Genomic DNA, 20,742 nt, shown 5'->3' on the forward strand with positions numbered 1-20,742 from the left:
GCCTATGGGATGATGGTTGTAGGAAAGTAAATCTGCATGACAAGGAAATATACAGCCACTGGCACAGAGATTACAGACCTTGTTACTCTTACTGCAGAATAAACTAATGAACAAATTTCTTTTCAGTAAGAGGATGTCAAGTTGGCCTCTCGCTATTTAATGAAGCACAGCATGTGCCCAATGCTTCACTCCTTTTCTCCCTCCCCCATTAGCAGGGCTCACTGTAATTTCCACTTAACACAGGTCTCTTTTATCATTAATTACTCAATTAAAACATGGAGGGTCTTCTTAAAACTTTCAGTGCTACTGACAGTAAAAGTGGTTGAGGTTAACTATGATAAGCACTGAGTTTTCTTTCTTTTAGCTCACATATGGAATAAAGATTAATTTAATGATGTTATTTGGAAAATCAATTATCTGTAACTCCATGTAGTCTCTTCAGGTATCATCTAAAAGGGGAGCAGTGAAGAACATCTCAAAACTGAGGTCAAGTCAGGTCAAGTCTGACATGGGAATTCTACATCCAGATGCCTTCTATTTATTTTTATATTGAGAAATCAGGTACAAAGTTGTATTTAATAGTTTTTGCACAAACTTCAAACTTGTACAAGCATGTACACACTATCTCAAAACACTGCTATATACTTTTCTAGTGTCAGGCTGATTCCACAGCAAATAGAAAAATGGATAAATAAATCTATAAATCTGGGTACCCCATGCAACGAAAACTATTTTACTGAGGGTTTTGCGTGATCCTGCCTAACACAGCTAGTTTGGCTTGGTTTTCTATACTGGTTAGAATGTAAACCAGTGGCAGCTGATACTTCAGGTGACGTATAGTTTTGAATTCTCTCATTTGACTTTTCACATATTTCCTGGTTCCGTTTTCATTCGTAACATGATGTATTGCTAGGCTCTTCCAAGTAGTTTCAGACACTTAAAACAACTGTAGATCTATTTCTTCATTTAGTTCATCACTTCATTCTCATGTCTCATGAAGTGAATAAAACATATGTATAGATTTGCAGGTATTTTGAAGCTGACAGGCTGTATTTAGATGATTTTTCCTCTTCTTACACTTCTGTTTTCCATTATGTGCATGTTCATTTACTCTTAAGGTGGCTGGGTGGGTGGAGATCCCTGGTAACAAGGTGGAAGTTGCTCCTGCTAGGTGAACTATGGGCCCTGTTCAGGCAGAGAAAGTACAGGAGACAGCAGGGTTTGGCAGGTAGAGCCAAAGCAGAGTGCTGGGAGCTTGCAGCTTCTGCAGCAAGGCGTAGGGCAGCCAGCCAGAGCAGAGTTTGCTACCAGTCAGCCACTGGGGTGGCCAATAGCAAGGACCTACACACAAGGAACCAGGGGGTAGGACTTGAGTTGCTTGTAAGTGTTTTGATCGTGATTCCATCTGACCATAGCTACTCTAAGTGCTTTTTGAAAAGTCAAACGCTTATTTTTCTTTTGAACCTCTCAATCATTTGGAAAGCAACCATAGCAGAAGTCTGCAGACATTCAAACACAGAGCTGTTTTGTTGTCCCGCTAACTAAACCATCTTCTTATCCTTGCATTTGTTGTTGTGCCTTTCAAATCGAATTAAAAGGTACATCTGTTTTACTCACGTTTCTCCTGCACATAGAGATAGCCTTCCATTGTCCATTGACTTGGTGGTCTGTAATCCTGGTTGGCTGATTTCATTCTTTGCATGAGCCTCTCCACTTCCTGCCTAGTGCTTTCGAAGTTATTCCGGGTCTAATACCCGGAAAAGGAAACAAACAAAAACCCACATTATCTCACACATGTAGTAAAACAACAATGAAGAACTAACTACCAGTAATGCCCAGGAGACTGTATTGGAGACCAACAGAAACATTTGCCAGAGACAAAGAAAGAAAAAAAAAAAGCAATAAAGAATAATAGCCTTAATTGCTCTAGAAGCCTAGGAATAACATAGTAACAAAGAATTCAACTTAAGCACACAACTGTAAAGGAAACATAGTTGAGAATAGTAACATTCCTCTTTCTGCAGGTCACTAACCTCAGAAAGGAAGTCATTTCATATCTTTAGGTATGCTTACACAGTATTTTGCAGACAGATGCAGGCTTTCTCTCTGTGAGAAACTAGAAGCTGCTGATAGCATAGCCCCAAACCTGAAGTAGTAAGTCCCACTGAACCACTTCAAGTACAGTGCAGAAAACACTACTTTGGGTTAATGTCAGGCTAATGTCTCCAGACAGCTGTGGTCTCTCCACATGTGGAAGAGACAAATGTTCTCTGCGTATCCGTATCTGCAGTAATACCACAGCTGCTGATACTCAGAATAGTCAGGTTACCGGCACTGTCATGAACATTTTTTGATAGGACTATGCAAACACCAAAGTTAAGTATAGCATAAATATACTAGGTAAGAAACAGGTCACAAGTGGCAGAACTGTGCCAAAAGCATGGAAGTACTGTGTCTGTCCTAAATATCATGTGTGTAGCCAGGCATCTCACCAAGCGAACAATTAGGTACAAAGGTGGGTTATTCATATTTGCTTATTTGCTAACATCTGTATGCATGTAAATGGACATTTTCTCCTATTGAATTCAGTGAGACCAGGGTTTCCCTCCATACACCAAGCACGGTATAGTAGAGGAGAATTACTATGAGGTGCAAGAGGTTTGATAGGTTGCTACTAATATACCAGATGTTGAACACTTTGTTCCTATAGGTAATAGAAAAGAATAAAGATTTTTGTAATGTTTCTGCAAAGTCATCTTATGGACTCTAATCCTGACTAGTCAGAAAGATACTCTCAGGACTTTATACACTGGTGAATACCTTCCCCTTTTTGTGGGCCATTCATGGAGTTACACAGTAGTATAATAATAGACATATTAAATCTTCTTCTTGAAGACAAACACTATTATTAGAGAGGGAGGTAAAATTCTCTGAACTTTTCAGATTATATCCTTAGGGTGAAGTATCAGTTCAGACCAAACTTAACAGAGTTCATTGTGAGACCTTCAAGAGCAACATGCCATTCAAGGGAGGAATGTACCCATTTTCAGAGCTTATCTCTGTCTATTAAGTTTTTAATTACTACTTTTAAGCAGCCAGGACTTCAAATCAAATTATAGAAAACAAAGCCAAATGGACATACCAAGTATGGCACTGGCCAGCTGAAACAGTGAAAGTGCAACAGGTCATGTTAGGACAAGGAGACCCGTTAAGAGCTGTTGGTCTGCCTCTACTCTGCTACTCCTACGGCTGTTACTGCTCCTGCTCTAACCTCTAGGACAATTTTAAGAATAGAAACAGCAGTTCAGAACAACTATTCTCCAAGACCTTAACACACAATGCATTAGAGAGGAGTACTTTTGACAGCTACAATAGACAGGCTAAACAAAATTTTCTGTGAACACTGTCCTCAGTTTGTCTTTCCCTACATAAATTATTTCACTTCAATCTGAGGTTCAGTGATGCTCTGAGTGACAAGCCAGCAGACAGCCCAGCTGGCAAAAGGAAGCTGTGGGTCTAGATTTGGAGCCAGAATTTGAACTTCTATGTAACAGCAGTGAATGATGTGCTGTATCCCACTATATCTTCATGTATAGGTTTCTCTGGTGTACAGATATAATAATAAAAAAATAATATCATAATACATTGTTCCTTCTGCCTAACTTTACATCTTCCTCTGCCTCTGCAGTCTATTTACAACTTCAGGTTGTACTGATATAATATTTAAGAAGAGATTATGTTTAACTATTTCTTAATTAACATTGAAATTGAAAAAAACCTTTAGTAATTCTGTTTCTATAGACATACGCATAGAAGATACTAACATATTCTGACTTACAATGCCAGTTTTGGTCTATGCTGTGGGCTCATGCTCCTCTCAGAACTTGCCATATTAAAGTAAATAAATCTCTGGACTGAAGCACATTTTTCACCCTTTCACTGAAACTGTGGTGTGCAACAACACTGACCCCTTGTGCCTTTATCTGAAAGAGTCTTAGTAGCAAACTGAAAGTAGCAAATACATAATTTGAAAAGACAAGGGCCTGAGATGCTCTACAGACAGAGAACATTTGCATTTCGATCCAAAAGGAAAAGGTTAATAATCTAGAAGGTTTTCCCTTATTTCCCCAAGCAGCCTTTTAAATGGGATCTATACCTATATAAGAACAACAGACATAAATGGGGAGAGGGCTATGGAGGTGTGCTACACATGTTTAATTGCAGCAAAACCTGGAAGAGTGCAGTACTCCTAAGAATGCAGATCTACATTAACAGTGCTAAGGCAATGCCATCTTCCAACTTTGAGACAACATATCCCTCTCTAATAGCAAGATGCTACAGGGAAAATGTCAGTGGTTTATTTTCCAGTAACCCACAGGGAATAGCAGTTGAGCACAGTAAGGTGCTCTTGTACTCCCAGACCTGTTTCATATTCCCTAAGTTCAGTGGCCAAGGCACTATCCCCAAAAAGCTGATACCAGATCTTCTAAATTGTTGTAGCTTCTTTGACTCTAGTGGAGCTACAAAAATTTCTGTTGGGCTAGTATCTTTTCTTGAAAGAATTAAATGGAAAAGAAATGGAATCACCCCAAAGATACAGCATTTGGAGCAAATGATGGAATGATAGAATTCCTTCACTTTTTTTTTTTTTTTTTTAATTTGTTCTGTACTTTGACATTACTTGTCATGAAAAATGTAAGGCTGGTCCAATATTAACACGTTGAACTTCACTTTTTGCCTTAAAAGCAAATGATAGTGGTTCTAATGCAAATCAGGCATAAAGATGTTTTGTATCTAGTTACTTGTATGTCCTTGGAAGCGTAACATCTGAGTTACACAGTGAAATAAATATACACTTGTATACAGCAGTTATGATGAGTGGAAAAGTATGTTGCTTAAATGCATTTTTGTTATTTCTGAAAGCTATGGAATTTTTGGGCACAGTTAGTCATGTATGGCTCTTACTACCAAATTCAGACCAATCTACAGCAAAAGATCCACCTGCTCAATTGAGAGTAACTCTTTACAAAAATAGCAGATCCTTTCTTCTGGTGGAACTTAACACTCGTGACAGCTGCTCACCATGGAGGAAGGCTCCACCAGTTCTTTGATGCTCCAGAGAACAGCCACAGAATGGCTTCCCAAGTATGCTTTATATACAGTGGAAAGCTAGCAGACAGCAGCAAAAGCTTTTTGTGGCAATCTGTGATTTTAAAGAAACAAATTGCATCATTCTTTACCAGTTGGAGCATTTTTGGGGCATTCACCTATTCCAGAAGACAGGCCACTCTCAAAAAAGCATTTGCACATGTTTAAACCTATCTGGACTACTGTGTTTTCTAATCAAAACTTTACTGTTGTCCTGCTTTTCTGGTTTTCACCTCCAAAATTTTGACCTGGAAATCACAAATTAACTATCTGAAGATAAATTTTTCCGAAGTTATTTGTTGCTAGGAATCTTAAGTACATTAACTTTACAAAAAATAACTTTTACCTATTCACATATTAATTTGATTTCAGCTTACTAAAACATTGCAAGATTTAGAGTTCCAATAAAGTGCTATGAGTCTACTGTAATATCCTGAAATTAAATTAGCAAACAAAATGTTGTAAATACAAATCATCCTTACGTTCTGCAAATTGAACTGCAGTTGCTGCTTGTATGGTGCAAACTCCTGAGCCAGTTCATATCCTTCATGGTAAAATGTGAATAATCCTTGAAGAAAGGCCAAGAGCTGAAAAGGTAAAATTGAGAAGCATTATATATTTTAACATGCGCTTTTAATGTTATATAACACAGTGATAACAGAACATACACTAACTTGTAAGGAATAGGTATTGCCTGAGAGAGTGAAAAAGTAGTTCTTAGCAACAACTACACACTTTTTCTATTCAGGTGAATATTAGGAAGCAAAAACTAAGGACAGTTGATTTTCTGTTAGTTTTCAGCAGCAAAATACGGCAAACCATCAGCAAAAAACATTTTGTGTCTTAGCTCCTGGAACACTCTAAGCTTTCATTACTTGCAATAGCAAAGCTTTGCTGAGCAAGGAATCCATGGTCAAACCTTAAGAAAGAGAGGTGTTAGGCTTTTGTGTCATGAAGTTGTTCCCATAATAATTTAATTCACTGTCCTAGTCATTTTATCCAGTATTTCAGCTGGAGTCTTTGATGGTGTGCATTTTCCAAGTTCATACTTTCAGAGTTTAAGGGTTTTTTTTCTTCATAATATTTTTTCACTTTCTTAATAGTAATTTCTTGGGCTGTGCTATGACCTATTTTCCACAAATGAGGCTCTTGAAAGTATGTTTTGGACAGCTTAATACAACATAAGAAATCCAGACTATTTCTTCCTGCTCTGAACAAAACGCAAACTCTATCTGGTATGTCTGTGATTGACTCCAACAGAACAGTTGAAGTCTGTACGTATCCAGCTGAAAATTCTTTTTAAAGTTTGCTTTAAAATATTATTTAAGTAGTAAAAAGTGCAACTAGATTTTAGCTGTTGAATTAATGCATTCCTACCACCTATTAGTTTTTAAAGCCTTCTAACTTACTCTGTTCTAAATTTAAATAATGTTTTGACATTGTCTTAAGTCATCTTACATGCTATTAAATAACAAGCATTTATTTTTTTTTATTATGGACTGTTTTCTTTTTATATATAACAGCTTACCAAACAGCAAGTAAAGAAAACACACAAAAAAAAGAGATATTAACTTGGATGTACAATAACAAAAGCTATAACAACAGGACAGATTTATCTTAGCATAATACAGCCATTGAAAAGGTAATCATCTAGGCAAAGTAACTGGCTTGTCCAGACTGCCTCCTAACTCAGTAAAAAAACACAGGTATTCAAGAGCATAATTCTTTTTCCTTTTTCAGACACCTCTCTCAGGATGGGATGAATGATCCAATGGAAACATTTCTCTCTCTCTCCATCGACTATTGAAGTAGCCTAGACTCAGGCAACAAAAATGCCATGATTCATATTTAATGCACTTTTCTTTGTGTTACCAGTACCATAGATTATTGTAAGTGAAACAGCTTAAAAATGTAGCTTTTACTGTGTTTATATTTTCTTTAAATTTACGCTCAGCCCTACTTGAAGAAATGTAGTTAAATTGTTCTGCCTCCCTCTTTCCTATTGCTCACTAAAAGACTGCTGTACTAAGGTAACACATATATTTCAGGGAAATAGCTAAAATAATATTTTTCAATTTTAGAACCCCATCCATTCCAGCATTGCAAGACATTCTACACTCTTTAACGAGAAAAATTCCACAGCTTGACAGATGAGAGATCAAGGACACAGCATGCTGGGCAGAGGAGCTAACATGATGACTTGCTGCTACCAGACCGAAGTCATGCTCTCCCCTTCCCGTTCCTCCTCTCTTTCCCCATTCAGCTTTGTCAAGCATCCTGCACATCCTGGTGCCAACTCTGGCATCACTGAGCCCTTCAGTGAGCATCTCTGCTCGGGAAGCCTGCTCTTTTCCTGCATTAGTAAGTTAAGCAGTCTGAGGTTAATAGACCATCAGTGCTGGCACAAATAGAAGTGTGAAGGCATGGCTGGGAGAAGGACTTCACCCTTGGTTTTTACTGATATTGCAGGATCAGATGAAACCCTGGCCTCAGGCAGAGGTGGTGAAAGTCCATGGCTCTCCAGTAAGTCAGTCATGGAGCCTGAAAAATTGGGAAGATCCTTGGGAATAAAAGCCACTTTTTGTGGGGCCTCTACAATGGGTGTGAATTCCTGAACCACATTCCACAACCAAAACAAACAATGAAGGCAACACACAGTCAAGTGAAGGGCTCCACATCTTGTGTAAACTGTCTCAGCTTTACATGATCATCTGTTCAGCTGAAATCATTATCTCAGCTAAGGACCTGGCCCTGAAAGTCTCTTAGTGGTTATTCAAGTGGTTCTGAGGAAGGTCCAAATACAACAATTCTAGAAAGAATTACATAAAGGAAAAGAAAGTAAACTAATCTTCCTTTTTTATGAATAAAGTGGAAAATAAGTAAGTAAATTATAACTAAGGCTCTGCTCTGGCTCCAGCTGTGCAAAGCCCATGCCCACAGTCTAGATCCAGTTACTCATCAGCATCCCCAACTACAGCTCCTTCAGATACAGCAGCATAACTACTTCTGTGCTTACTATGACTTGTTTCAGTCAAAAGGATGTGGATTAACTTAACCTGTAAGTAGGAGCCTACTGCTAAAGCCACCCCTTTCAGCTAAAGAAGCACTGCAGGAGTAATATGAGCACTCAGCAAAACTGCAGCCAGACCAGAATGTTAGAGCACATCAAAATTACAATAAAAGAAATAGTGGGAGAAAGTTTCAGTATGTCAGCTTATGCCTGAATTTTAAAGACCAGTTTAAAGGGCACTTCAGGAGAATGTACTACAAACTGTTTAAATTTCAGCTTCAATAATTGAAGAAAACCATTTTCCACCATACAAAACGCTTTTACAGAGTTCACAAAGAAATACTGAGGAGGAAAACATTTAACACAAGGTGGCAGCAAAGCTGAATTTATCAGAAAGCAAAAAAATAGCAGCACAAAAACGCTGAGAAAAATCTAAATGCATTTTAGTTAAAGTACTCCTCAGGTATTCTGGCAGTTATGCATTGCAGAGGATCTGGCCTTGAGGTTCTCTTGGTCAAATACTCTGAGCACTTAGAAAAACAGGAATAAAAGAAAAGTAAAAATATGCTTATTTTATGCAAGTCCTAGACCAGCTTACTCAAGTTCTGTTTGAAACAACTGACACTGAGGATGGTATTTGCTTCTATGTACATGTCACTAGTGGTGGAAGAATAGGGATCAGAAAATGTCCTGTACCCAATGGGCCTGTGCTGTTAAGGCATCTTCGTAACCACTTCCATCAGGACAGATATAACCATAGTATTGCATGGAAGAGATCTAAAAGCCAAGGACTTTTGCCCTAGGCTTATGCTTACAGTGGGGTTTTCTTGTTGCTGGTGTTAGAAGTGGCACTACTGCTAAAGGCAGGCTCATAATTTTAAAGAGATTTATATTAAATAATAAAGAAAAGAAAACCAGCCTTTTTTTCTTTCAAAAAAGATTTTCAGAATGTATTTCGAGGTGGTCTTCACATGTGAAGGAGAGGTGATTTGTTTCACCAAACATCACATACAATGCCTGATGTGTTCATACCAACAATTTTTCCTTTCAGCAAGTCCCTTATAGTTACCTCACTCTGAGTATCTAATCAGTCACATCAATAAAGAGCGAGGTCTGAACTCCGTAATACAATGCTACTCACTACCCCAGTGCCACAAGGATTTCAACACAGAACCTGAAACAAAATCCAACTACTTCTTGAGACTTTATTTACTTTTATGTAGAGCTGGTGACCTCAAGACTGCCTGGTCATTTCATTCTCACAGGAAGACGACTGTACTTAGGTTTTGGATAGGGGAGGAATTTAACCTTTGGCCTGCAGCACATCAGCCAGAAGTCCCTGTCTCCCTGGTTTCATTTTATTTAAAAGTAGATAGCACTTATTCATCAGAGTAAAGTGAATGTAGTTAATAATGCAGAAAATCCAAGAAAGGGGAAATTGAGTTTAATGTCCACAGTGGAGTCTCATGGAACTGCATGCAATTACAGGCAGGGTTTGTTGTTTGTTTGTTTTTTTTTTCTTTAAATAAACACTTCTGGGATTTTGTGACATTTAATGGACCACCCCTCACATTTCACATAGTTTACTGCTTATGAACTCTGTGCCCTGATTTCTACAGGCCAAGGAAGTCCTGGCATCGCTGAGGGACGAAGTGAAGCTCTAGGAAAGCGTGTGTATTTCTCTTAACAAGTTTAAGATCCTCAGAAAGCTGCGTTGCTTTGGACTAGCTTCTCTGGGCCCACAAGGGCAAAACTAGGACGAGAGATTATTGTCACTTACTTTGCTTTGTTGTTTAACTTGCTGTAAAGTAAACTTTAACACTACTTTGTCCTTGAGAAAGTTTAAATTCATGACCTGTATGAAAAGCTTTAGGATTTTTTTTTTCCCTTGGAAAAAATCAAGATCTAGGAGGATCACAAATAGGCAGCTGTCAGTCACTCACATTAGTATACATTAGCGACTCCTGCAAACAAGATGCAGAGAACAGCAGAGAAATCCAGGGCCTGAGGAGCAGCTGCAAAAGTCTACTCTAAATATTATAATCCTCTGTTCAGACTATGAGTCGTTAGCATTTTGTACTGTAAAATCTCTCCCCACTCTCCTCCAGGAAGGAACATACTCCACCCTTACCAACTCCCACTGTCCTACTGTCCTAGGTGTAATGTACCTGGCAATTTTTGCTAGGCTACTTCTCCCACTGTTTCCCAGACCATCCTTATCTTTTGGCATAGGCAAACTGACGATCTTGGAAGGAGCTCCAGCAGATCATTTGCTTTTCAAGTTCTATTCCCATATCATGAACTTACCCTTCTTCCACATAGGCATCACAATTTCCTCCTTCGCTGCACTAACAGCTTCTTTTATTTTGTTAGACTCTCCTTCAAAGAGTCTATTAGTAACACGTCAGACTGAGAATTATATGGAGATGTGACACTGAGCTGATAAATCAGAGACATAAGCAGCACATGCACTAGAATGCCCTGCAACCAGCTGAGCTCCTGAGGAGGAATGTCTATATAGACACAACACTAGGCATCTTCTAGCATCTGAACATCTGGAGAGCACACAGACGAAAATGAATAATATGGCAATTCTTTTGATATATGATTTTAAAGTGTTAGGCTTTGTCCTTATCTACTTGCATCTAGGCGCACATGCTTATACTTCCAACATCACTTACATAAACTATGCATTTTTAGAAAGCCTATTTTGAAGACCTTTGTTTTTATTTTGTCTCATGGTATTGCTGATGTGTATTATAATTTACTTGGCATACTTTGCCTTATGGGTTTTAGTAAATGTTTTTATTCCAGCATGTTGTTTGCAACAGACTAGAAACAAAACCTAAGAATTTTCAAGGTTCAAAATTTTATAACTGATGTTATAATTTAAGGTCCCTTTATATTCAGACTGATTATAAAAAATTCACACCTGGAGCCAGAAGACACTGCCTGAAAGGGCTACCATTACCCAGTCACCACAGTGTTTCCCGTACCTTCCTCTGGTACATCAAGTCATAACCTGTGTGCAACAAACCACATACGAGGCTAACAGGATGGCAACTGATTCACTCAAAAGAAAATTTTACCTACTGGTGACAGAAATACCCAGGTCCACAAGACTGAGTTCACCAGTAACCTTCCCTGCTTGTTTGCTCAGTATCAGTACTGATGAATTGATAAATTGCTCTTTCATTTTGGTAATTCATAGCTGCTGCTGTGATGGCTGACATAGTGTGGGGCAGCTCCTGGTCAAAAGGATAAGGCTCAGAATCTCCAGCTAATATATATAAAATCAAATTTATTTTTCCTCTCTGTCTAGCACATAGGATGAAATATGCCCTATTTTAACTATATGCAATTGCACAATAATATTTCCCAATGTACAAAGTCTTCCCAATACAAAAAGTTTCTATTACTTTAAAAGAGCATAAAGTCTCCTATACCAGGGTCAGAGCTAGGTCAAGATTGCTAGATTTTTCCAGGATGTGAGAGTTTTGCAGAAGTAGACAGAGAGACACACTCAGGATTAATCTGTGGCAGGTAGAAAAACGTTCTTATTTAGGAATCCGAGCAAAGTTTTAGTCTCTAAGATTTGGCAGCTGTATGCCATAAAGATAGGATTTCTGTAAGTACTGCTTGCTGGCTGAATCCAGGTTCGTTAGTTTGCATCAATGTCAAACATTCACTATACAATACATTCTCATCTCATGGAAAGGAGGCATCTGAGAAGCTCTTCTTGGTGACATTGGGTGTTAGAGATGTAATTCAACCTGTTTCACAGTCAAGAGTGCTTCTTCAGTTAGTTACAAGGAAGCTGGAAGATGGTGTGGAGAGAGAGAAAAAGTTATACTTGTCATGTTCCTCTTTCACAGTTGATGCTCTGCTATGCTCAGTATGCTTAATGGGAAGGGACAGATGACATTGGAAGTTCTCTGTCAAGGCCTACAGGTTCTAACTAACTAAGGCAATCGGCAAGCTAGTCCTGTATGACATGAACAGTAGTAATACTACTAATATCCCACAGAAATACGCTAGCACATCCTATTCAAGCAGCTTTTGGTACTGACTGACCCAGAAGATAGTTATGGGTGGGGCGTGAAAACACAGTCCAGGAGAAGATCCCAGATCTAAACATTGACTTTGCAACACAACTTTGTGTTCTTTTTATGGAGTGTCAACGTATGCTTTCTTTTACATGCAAAGTAAACTAAAGACAAATGACTCCAGAACAAAAAAATAAACTTACCTATCCTACAGAAAAACTGATTTTTCACTTTATTTCATGTATAACTCAGAAAAACATATGTGTACACTGCTTACATGGACTATTTAAATCCAAAAACTGGCTCAAAATTGCAGCCGTGAAACCATGGTATTAGGAAACATCCATTATGTGTTACACAGACACAACATTACATGTTGTCCCATTAAAATGTTATGCACACTTCAAGTCATCAGACATTTCACTTCACAGTAGATATGATACTTTTACATAATCCTTTAATAAACATGGGAAGTACCCAAGCCAAGATCTTAATGTCTGTCTATATACAAACAACCTGCATTCACAATTTAAAAAGGGAGGAAAAAAAAAAGATATTTTAAATTCAATTTTCAGCTTTAAATGCATGCATTCTACAGAAAATAAAACATAAAACTTACAGGTTCTACAAATTCAAATTTCTTTTTCTCTTGTACTTCTTGAATTTTAAAAACATATTCTAATGATGCTTCATAAAAGTTTTGATGTTCTCTGTCAATCTGTGTATCTGCCTAGAAGACAAAATGAAATATAGACACCATTAATTTGATCTCGTGATTGCTTTAAAAACAGATTTTGTCATTAACAAACAGATCTTCCATAAGATTACTTTACAAGCTTCATGGGGTTCAGTTTTCTTCCTGAAAATTAAAATACCAACTTAAAATAGCTAAATGCAAGTTTAAGAAGCTAATGTTACATATTTTAGCTTCATGTCTTTTCCCCACTCCTTTTTGGTTTCCTCTTCCTTTTTGCACTTTAATATTCTAGTTTTCAGGAAAGCCTGGAGGGAAACAAAGAAAGGTGGCAGGAGGAACTCTGTTCTGGTACATGGCAAGTTTAGAAAAACAAACACATGTGAGTAGGATAGGAATTAAGGAGGGACAAAAAAATAGTTATTTCTATTGAAATGTTTGAGTAACACATGCACTGAAATCTTATATATTTCTCAGCTTCAAATACCTTCCCAAGAAGGTATTTTCTTTCTTAAATAGACTGTCTTTAACAATGACATCTTGCAACTTATTATTTCATAGTATGAGTCACATGCACTTGGAATATAAACATATTTAAGTCCTTAACCTCATAAATCAATTATTTTTCACATTTTTATTTTCAAATGCCAGAGCTACAAGGCAATACTTGTCAGAATTGCCTGAATAATACCACCCGACATGAAGATCCAGTACCAAAACAGTGTCTTCAGCCTAAACAGCTAAAGAATTAACTCTTATCAGCTGATAAAGAGTAATAGGCTTTTATCCTCAATTTAAACAAGCCATGGGAGAGGGACCTAACAGACAAGCAGCATAGTATGTGGATAAAGCTTAAAGAAGAGATGCAGATTCCATTTTAATCTATCCTTCTTTGTAACAAATAATTTTCTCAAGCAAATCCCTTTTGGGCTGCATTAGTTAGGTTTTCGTCTTAGGTCAAAAATAAATTTTATCATCAATATGAGTAAGACCAGTTCAGCTATTTTTGATGTATGCCAGTTAAATATAGCAGTATACTACTGTATATTCTCTAGTTCAATTCTGGCATTAAAAATAACAAATATGGGAAAATTGGAAAAGCTAGACCTTGTCTTCCCTTGACAAGCAAACATTAAACCAGCAAATACATCATAGAAGAGGTTTAGTACTTTAAGAGTAAAAATGAAAAAAGTCAGTGTTTTCCTTCGGGCAGGACTTGGCCATCAATAGCACCATATATAATTAACGTTGCTTTTTTCAGTCAAGCACACGCTACTGTTGTGATTTGGCCGCACAGACTCTTAACAATATTGATTCACTTCCCTAGCACAGTGCTCTAACACTACTTCAAAGCATAGGCCTCAATGATACGTTTCAAATGAATCAGTACTAGCATTTCCTTCCCATGCCTATAAAAAACTAATCAGGAAATTAAGTACACAAACTAACATTATGAAGCAGAAATCAAGCACTCAAAATTCCAACAATCAAGTGCTTTACCACAGAATTAACTCTGCCATGTGCCATTCATATAGTGCATTTGGCTACTGTTTTTTCTGATACTCTGTTAATAGCTTTATTTCACAAAAAATATATCACAAAGGCAATGCTACATAGCTGAACAGAACCAGGTGCCACCACTGTGGGATATGATCCAGCAAACCCTTGCTCACAGAAGTGCTGTCAATAAGCACTTGCGACAGACCTCAGCTCTCATATTTAACTGTAAGCAAATAATAGAATTTAGTTTTAGAAATTAACTCTTTCAGATTTCAACTCAGAAAAAGTATTTAAACACCTAATTAAATCCATCTCTATTCCGAACAGTATTTAAGCAGACTGTAGTTGTAATGATACGTACAACAACCAAGTGCCATCTCAAATATGGATGGGTTCCTAAATTAAGGCCATAATCACCACTAGTATACAGGGACTAAATCAGAATTTCCAAAATATATCTTCTGTAGAAGCTTATGACTTTGCGTGAACATTGAGGATTCAGATTTGTAAGAACCACTTTGAAAGTGATTTTAAAGTTTCAAAAGCTGAAAGGATTTTCACACGTTTTTCTATGACTTCAAACTGCACGTAAAAACTAAAGAGATTTGATGGATATGATTTTGAGTCTCTACTTATATGATATCTAGTTATAGCAAGTAATATTTTCATTGATGTAGGATATCACTAAAATGTATACCAGAACTTCACATAAGGTTGGGGACTGAAGCCTTTGCTCTATATTTATTCCTGATTCTGGAACAGATTTCAGAGAAATAAAATCAGGAGTTTATTAACTTCTTCACATCTCTCAATTCTGACTATTATCTGTTCCACTGTGGACTTCCGTAGGCAGTGAAAACAGCATTATGAAGTTTCTTTTTTGATGCTAAAGGAAAAAAAGTCTAGTCATCTATGTAAACAGCATAAGCAGTCTTGCAGGCTCTTAAAATACCAACACATTTCAAGTAGATGAACATATGCAAACCACTCTCTATAGAATATGTTCAGACCATCAAACTTTATAGATGCCTAATTATGGTGCTCTCAACTGCACTCAAGTGAGATATGTAAAACAGCCCAATACAGTATGAGAATTACTCCTTGCCCATCCCGGTACTCTTTAACTCATACAATGTGATGAAACCTCAACAATTCAAAGAAATAGTGGGTTAAAAGAGGAAGAAGTATTTTTCAGTGTGGCAGCAGCCATCAAAAAAAAGTATTCCCATCTCACTAAACGCATGATGTCAGCCTGAGGGAAGGACCTCCCTTCACTTGCACTGAGCACTAAAGCCCCAGCTGCCAGCACCGCTTGGTTCTCTGCCCGTGCCCTGGCTCGGCTGTGGGCTGCTCCAGCGAACTCTGTTCTGGACATAGGGGCTATAAATGGGGCTCACCCAAACCACTCTGGATGGGAGTCAACAGCTACCACTTGGATTTCGGGCCAGGAATTGGTGCTTGGCCTCCTTTTATTTACGATACAGATACAGGCCAAAAGTCTCCCCGATTAACATTTTTGGTACTGATTTGCTGTTGTACCTTCTACTTGTGGTGGGTCTATGTTGCTGATTCAGCACACCCATAGCTGCGTAAAACTGGGGAAGACAGAAATGACAAGTTATGCTGTAGATGCTTTACAGGTGGGGCATCCAGAAAAGCAAAAAAATTCAGACTCAGTTACAAGATTTTTAAATCCAGAGATGTCACTTAAGGACACAGTGGAAAAATTTATTCTGGTTTTCCATTAGTTATATACTTGAGCCAAATCCATTGTTATTCTACCACAGTTTATTAGATTCACAGTTGTTACTTTTCACTTCATTTGCTGTTTTTAGACTGTAATTATTCTTATGTCTCAGGAGTAAAATATTTTATTTTATTTATTTTATTTCTATTCTAGAGTAAATTGGTGCTTAAGTTCACTTTTCCACATTTTGGTAAGAAATTCTTTTTTTTTTTTCTCAGCTGGTGCTTACCCTCTAACAGAACTGCTTCTTCATCAATACACAGGAATATTTAGGAGAAGTGAAAGCTGTACTTATAAAACTGACATACAAGTGGAAAAATTAACCAATCCTACATAACTAATATCTTGTCTAGACTAATTATTATATAGACAGCAATGGCAATTCATAAGTATAAACATTATTAAAAATTTTGAATTGCTAAGCCTCATATAATTCGAATTATAGAATTATTGGCAAACATGAAAAAAAAAATCCTTCAATTTGTGGCTCAGCGATGGTCACATCTTCTGTGAAAACTCCATCTGCAAGCTAATCCCCATGATTTATCAGTCACCATGACAAGAGTAATCCCATCAAAATAATTTTTAACTACTTTTGGCACAAATCCCAAAGTGTCATTGATATCAAATTGCTGGTTTTACTGTAATTTGCCTCAAAGAAAAATGATAATTATTTCTAGCAGCATACTGAAAAGCCCTGGAATCCTCCTGTTGAGCTAGAAGTCTTCATGGTTTGGTTTTTTTTTAACAGAAAAGAATTAGCCATACAGCCTCTTCAAAACTTAAGTTGTGGATGCAATTTCAGGGCATGATGCTGCAATCTCAGAATAAGGTGAAAAAGAAGAAAAAAGAAGCATAGAAAAACATCATTAAAGTGATCTCAGTTCAGTCTCTCAGATTAAAATTTATGTGAAACAGAAGTGTAATTTCATTGAGTAATAAATTACATAGCAAAAAAAGCAATTAATTATTTGACTTTCAAATATTCCACATATACCTTATAAAAGTCACATTTTTATTGTAGTAATATAATTCTGTTGTTGCAACCAATAAACATTAGCTGTAGTTGAAGTACACAAAGTTGGACATGTAGAACATTGCCTTGTTAAAATATTTAACTCTTATTAGGGTCATATTAATCCCACTCAGGAATTTATATTCATAACAAGCGTGACTACAAGAAATCACCAAAATTTCACATTAGAAAATACAGCATGTCTTGAAAAGAACCAGTTTGTTATCATGATCCATATGCAAATGTGAAACTGGGTAACAGCATGTTTAGTGCTTACATCTTGCAAATGTGATTCTTTCTTTTTTGCTGATAAATTTAAGTGCTTCTCTAGGATGGAATAATATTTCTCACTTTCCTTGTCAAACTTCTTCTTCCCATCCTGAAAAACAAAACATTGCCAAGTAAAGTATTTGACTAAATATCACAGCTACCTTAAATTAAAAGAAAGAATAGGTGCCAAAAAATGCCTGGTTATAAAGCCATTTTTGTTGGTTCTGATGTCTTTAGGGTTTAATCCTGAATTGGGCCTGAAGATACTAGGAGGACTGATTCAATTATTAAACACAATATTAAGCAGGATTTTTCCTATAGATAACAAACCTATACAACAGACTCGTATAGTTTCCCATAATAAATATACATGAGGTTTTACGTAGGCGGTATCTTGCTAAGCAGACATTTAATGCAAAATAATCTTCCCCAAATTTTATAAATGTACCTACCTGTCACACTGTCTTTGCTGAATAAAAACATTGTGGAAGAGGTAGGTGAGTATAACAAATATGATGATGATATAGGCCTATCTTTTGCATTTAAGACTAATATGCTTATTTTCCACCCACACTCTTAAAATATGAGGATGATGGAAAAGCACATATGTGGTTGCAAAAAGAAATTGGTCCAAAAGTCTGTTTCCAATAATGTTCTGATGTGTCTGAATATTTAAGCTTTTCTCATTTAAAAGAGTTATCCTGGCTTTTTTCCTTTCCCACTCCTCTTAAGTTTTTCCCATCATGTGCAGACAATCCTCACATTTCTACTGTAAGACTACTTTAATACATGATAATACAAAAGAAAGCTACTGCTATGACTAAATTAAGAAACATCTTATTTTCTGTAATCTAATTTAGAATTTATACTTCAAAATTTTTTAAATTGGCTATTTTGAAATTTAAATCTGAAACTTAAGAAGAAGACAGCTTTCTCAAAAGCTTTTCCATCTTTCAAGAAGTGCCAAATTCCAGGAAATGGGAAAATGAATTAGAGTAAATATCCCATCACAGTATTATTAATGATAAAAATATAATTATTAATTATATATCATTTTTAATTAAAATTATTTAATCCTAATTATTAACAAGTTGAATATGTTGAGAAAACAAAGAAAACTCAAGATGACCAGTCCTACTTACACATGTGCAAAAGCTATTAAAGGTGGAAAAACTAATTACTGGACATAATGCAGTAACATCAGGTCATCTTCAGAACTGTAGCGATTCTTTTCCTGACCCCTTTCTCCATAGAAATTGTTATATACAAAACCAAATAACTAGCCTGCATTGTAGCACCACCCTGTTTTGCTTTGGCATATCATAGGAAAGTCAGGTCAGTCAGAAAAATAAGAAATAGAAGGAAGAATTTAACACCATGAATGAAAACTTATCAACCAGCTGTAACAACAAACCACTTACTGATTAGCTCCAATGACTAAAGTTCACAATGGTAATTATACTAGATTATAAGACACATCATATATTTTATATCCTGCAAAAAGTTCAAATATATTTAGTAAGAAAAATATGCACAATTTAATGTTCTCATTAACTCACAATAGAAATATCTTCAAAAGACATCATAAGGGAAAGAAGGCACTTGACCCAACAAAATATTAATTAAGAATACATAAAAATTCCCAATGCCTTCTATGTTTAATTGCAGCTATAAAGATATAAGGAAAAAGAGGCAAAAAGGAAAAAAAGAAAAAAAGAAAAGCTTATATTTTGCCTAGCAAAGGAAAAGAAGCTATATGAATTATCTTCCAAAATCTTTCCCAAACACATTCTTAAAAGAAAGAGAGAAGGCAGAATGCAGGACTGGCCAAATGACTGATTAGCCAAGAATTCAGCTTTTGTGGGACTGAAATCACAGGTTGGTTCCACAGCCACAGTTTTATTGGGAAATACTCAAGTGCCAGGTGTTTGTGATCAAGCAAGAGCAACCTGAGTATCTCAACATCTCCTTCAGTCACAAACAGAAAATCAGTTCAGTTGATCACACACCACAGATACGTATCTTTTGAATAAAAGGTGCAGTTAGTTGCATACTGTCTTGCTTTCCGAGACAATGATGTTAATGTGCTGGAATAAAAACATGAATTAGATTATTTTAAAATCCAAGTGACACAGGTGGCAAAGTCACCATCTTGAGAAAATCCCCAAGTCAAGGGCAAACTCAACTGATGCAATGGAAAATGCAAAGAGAATTACTTTTAAATATTTTTTTTCCCATGCCACTGAAAGTTGGGAGAGGAGTCTGCCTGATCACAATATTGAAGCCTTTGGTCACAAGCTGCTGGAGTTCAATGGTGGTTACCCTGTCCAGGAGACCATCTGCTTCAGAGGGTAACTTGCCATGGCCTTTGACAATGAGGCCTGGGTGCCAATGACATATGCTGCACATCTGGGCTTGACACTGCGCTTGCCTTTGCTGCCTCAGAGGCCGGACCGAAGGAATGAGATGTGGAGCCACGGGCAAAGCTCCTGCAGGACTACCTGTGCCAGACTGCGAATCACCCAGCCCAGCCGGGTCAGCACCAATTCCTTCCCTAATAGGTTTGTGATATATGTGAAGCTTCATGAAGAACTCCATGGCACCATCTGAGGACAAGCAGAAACTGAAGGCTCTTTTGACCTTCTGCCAGTACTGCCGGCCCCCTCCTGGACTGCACCCCTCTGCTGTAACAGATCCTCTCAACCACTACCTTCACAGGTTTTACACCAGTTAAGTTAAAGAGAAAACTAACAATTTGGAGCTTCTGTAATACCAGGACAACTTCTGGCCCAAGCACAGCGTTTCCAGGGACAGCATATCCTATTAACGCCTTCCTTTTTTTCCAGATTTTAACACAACAAAATTTCTCCCTTCAAAGGTAGGAGCAGACAAAGTAAGGAGAATAAACAGAAGTAGACTGAGAATAAAGATCACTTGGCAGTTTTGACTGCATCAGTGTCTTTACTGAGTGATACTTCTGGGAATAAAGCTGCAGTGCCAGCAGGACAGTGTTTCTGGCACTGTACTGATCACTCAGACATGTTTCTGGGAAAAGTCTAAAAAATACTGGCCCCAACAGGTGAGTGAGTTCCCTTCACTTGAAAGGTCCTCTGCTATGCCAGTAAAAACCACATATTTGAATGTACTGAAGCCTCTGAAAACTGTTTACTTCATAAGAATTAACAAAAAGAGATACACTCAGAAGCAGGTGATTCATTTTCTGGAAGAGAAGAGACACTTCAGTTTAAGCCAAGATAACTCTCACCTCGCACACTCAGCCAGTGACTCACAGCACACGGGCACATCCTAAGT

At 37.2% G+C, this 20,742-nt stretch overlaps 1 protein-coding gene across 1 annotated transcript in view; it reads right to left on the reverse strand.

The window, feature by feature from the left end:
* ARHGAP42 (Rho GTPase activating protein 42) overlaps positions 1-20,742 on the reverse strand; it is a 182,432-nt gene that overhangs the window by 37,547 nt on the left and 124,143 nt on the right. The window contains exons 5-8 of the mRNA XM_010578259.1: positions 17,438-17,539; positions 12,824-12,934; positions 5,631-5,735; positions 1,618-1,747 (exon numbers count right to left, since the gene is read on the reverse strand). Coding sequence (XP_010576561.1) covers positions 1,618-1,747; positions 5,631-5,735; positions 12,824-12,934; positions 17,438-17,539 — 448 coding nt within the window. The remainder of the gene's footprint in view (positions 1-1,617; positions 1,748-5,630; positions 5,736-12,823; positions 12,935-17,437; positions 17,540-20,742) is intronic.

This window comes from Haliaeetus leucocephalus, unplaced genomic scaffold, assembly GCF_000737465.1.
Source record: "Haliaeetus leucocephalus isolate CR32 unplaced genomic scaffold, Haliaeetus_leucocephalus-4.0 Scaffold616, whole genome shotgun sequence".
Lineage (NCBI taxonomy): Eukaryota > Metazoa > Chordata > Aves > Accipitriformes > Accipitridae > Haliaeetus > Haliaeetus leucocephalus.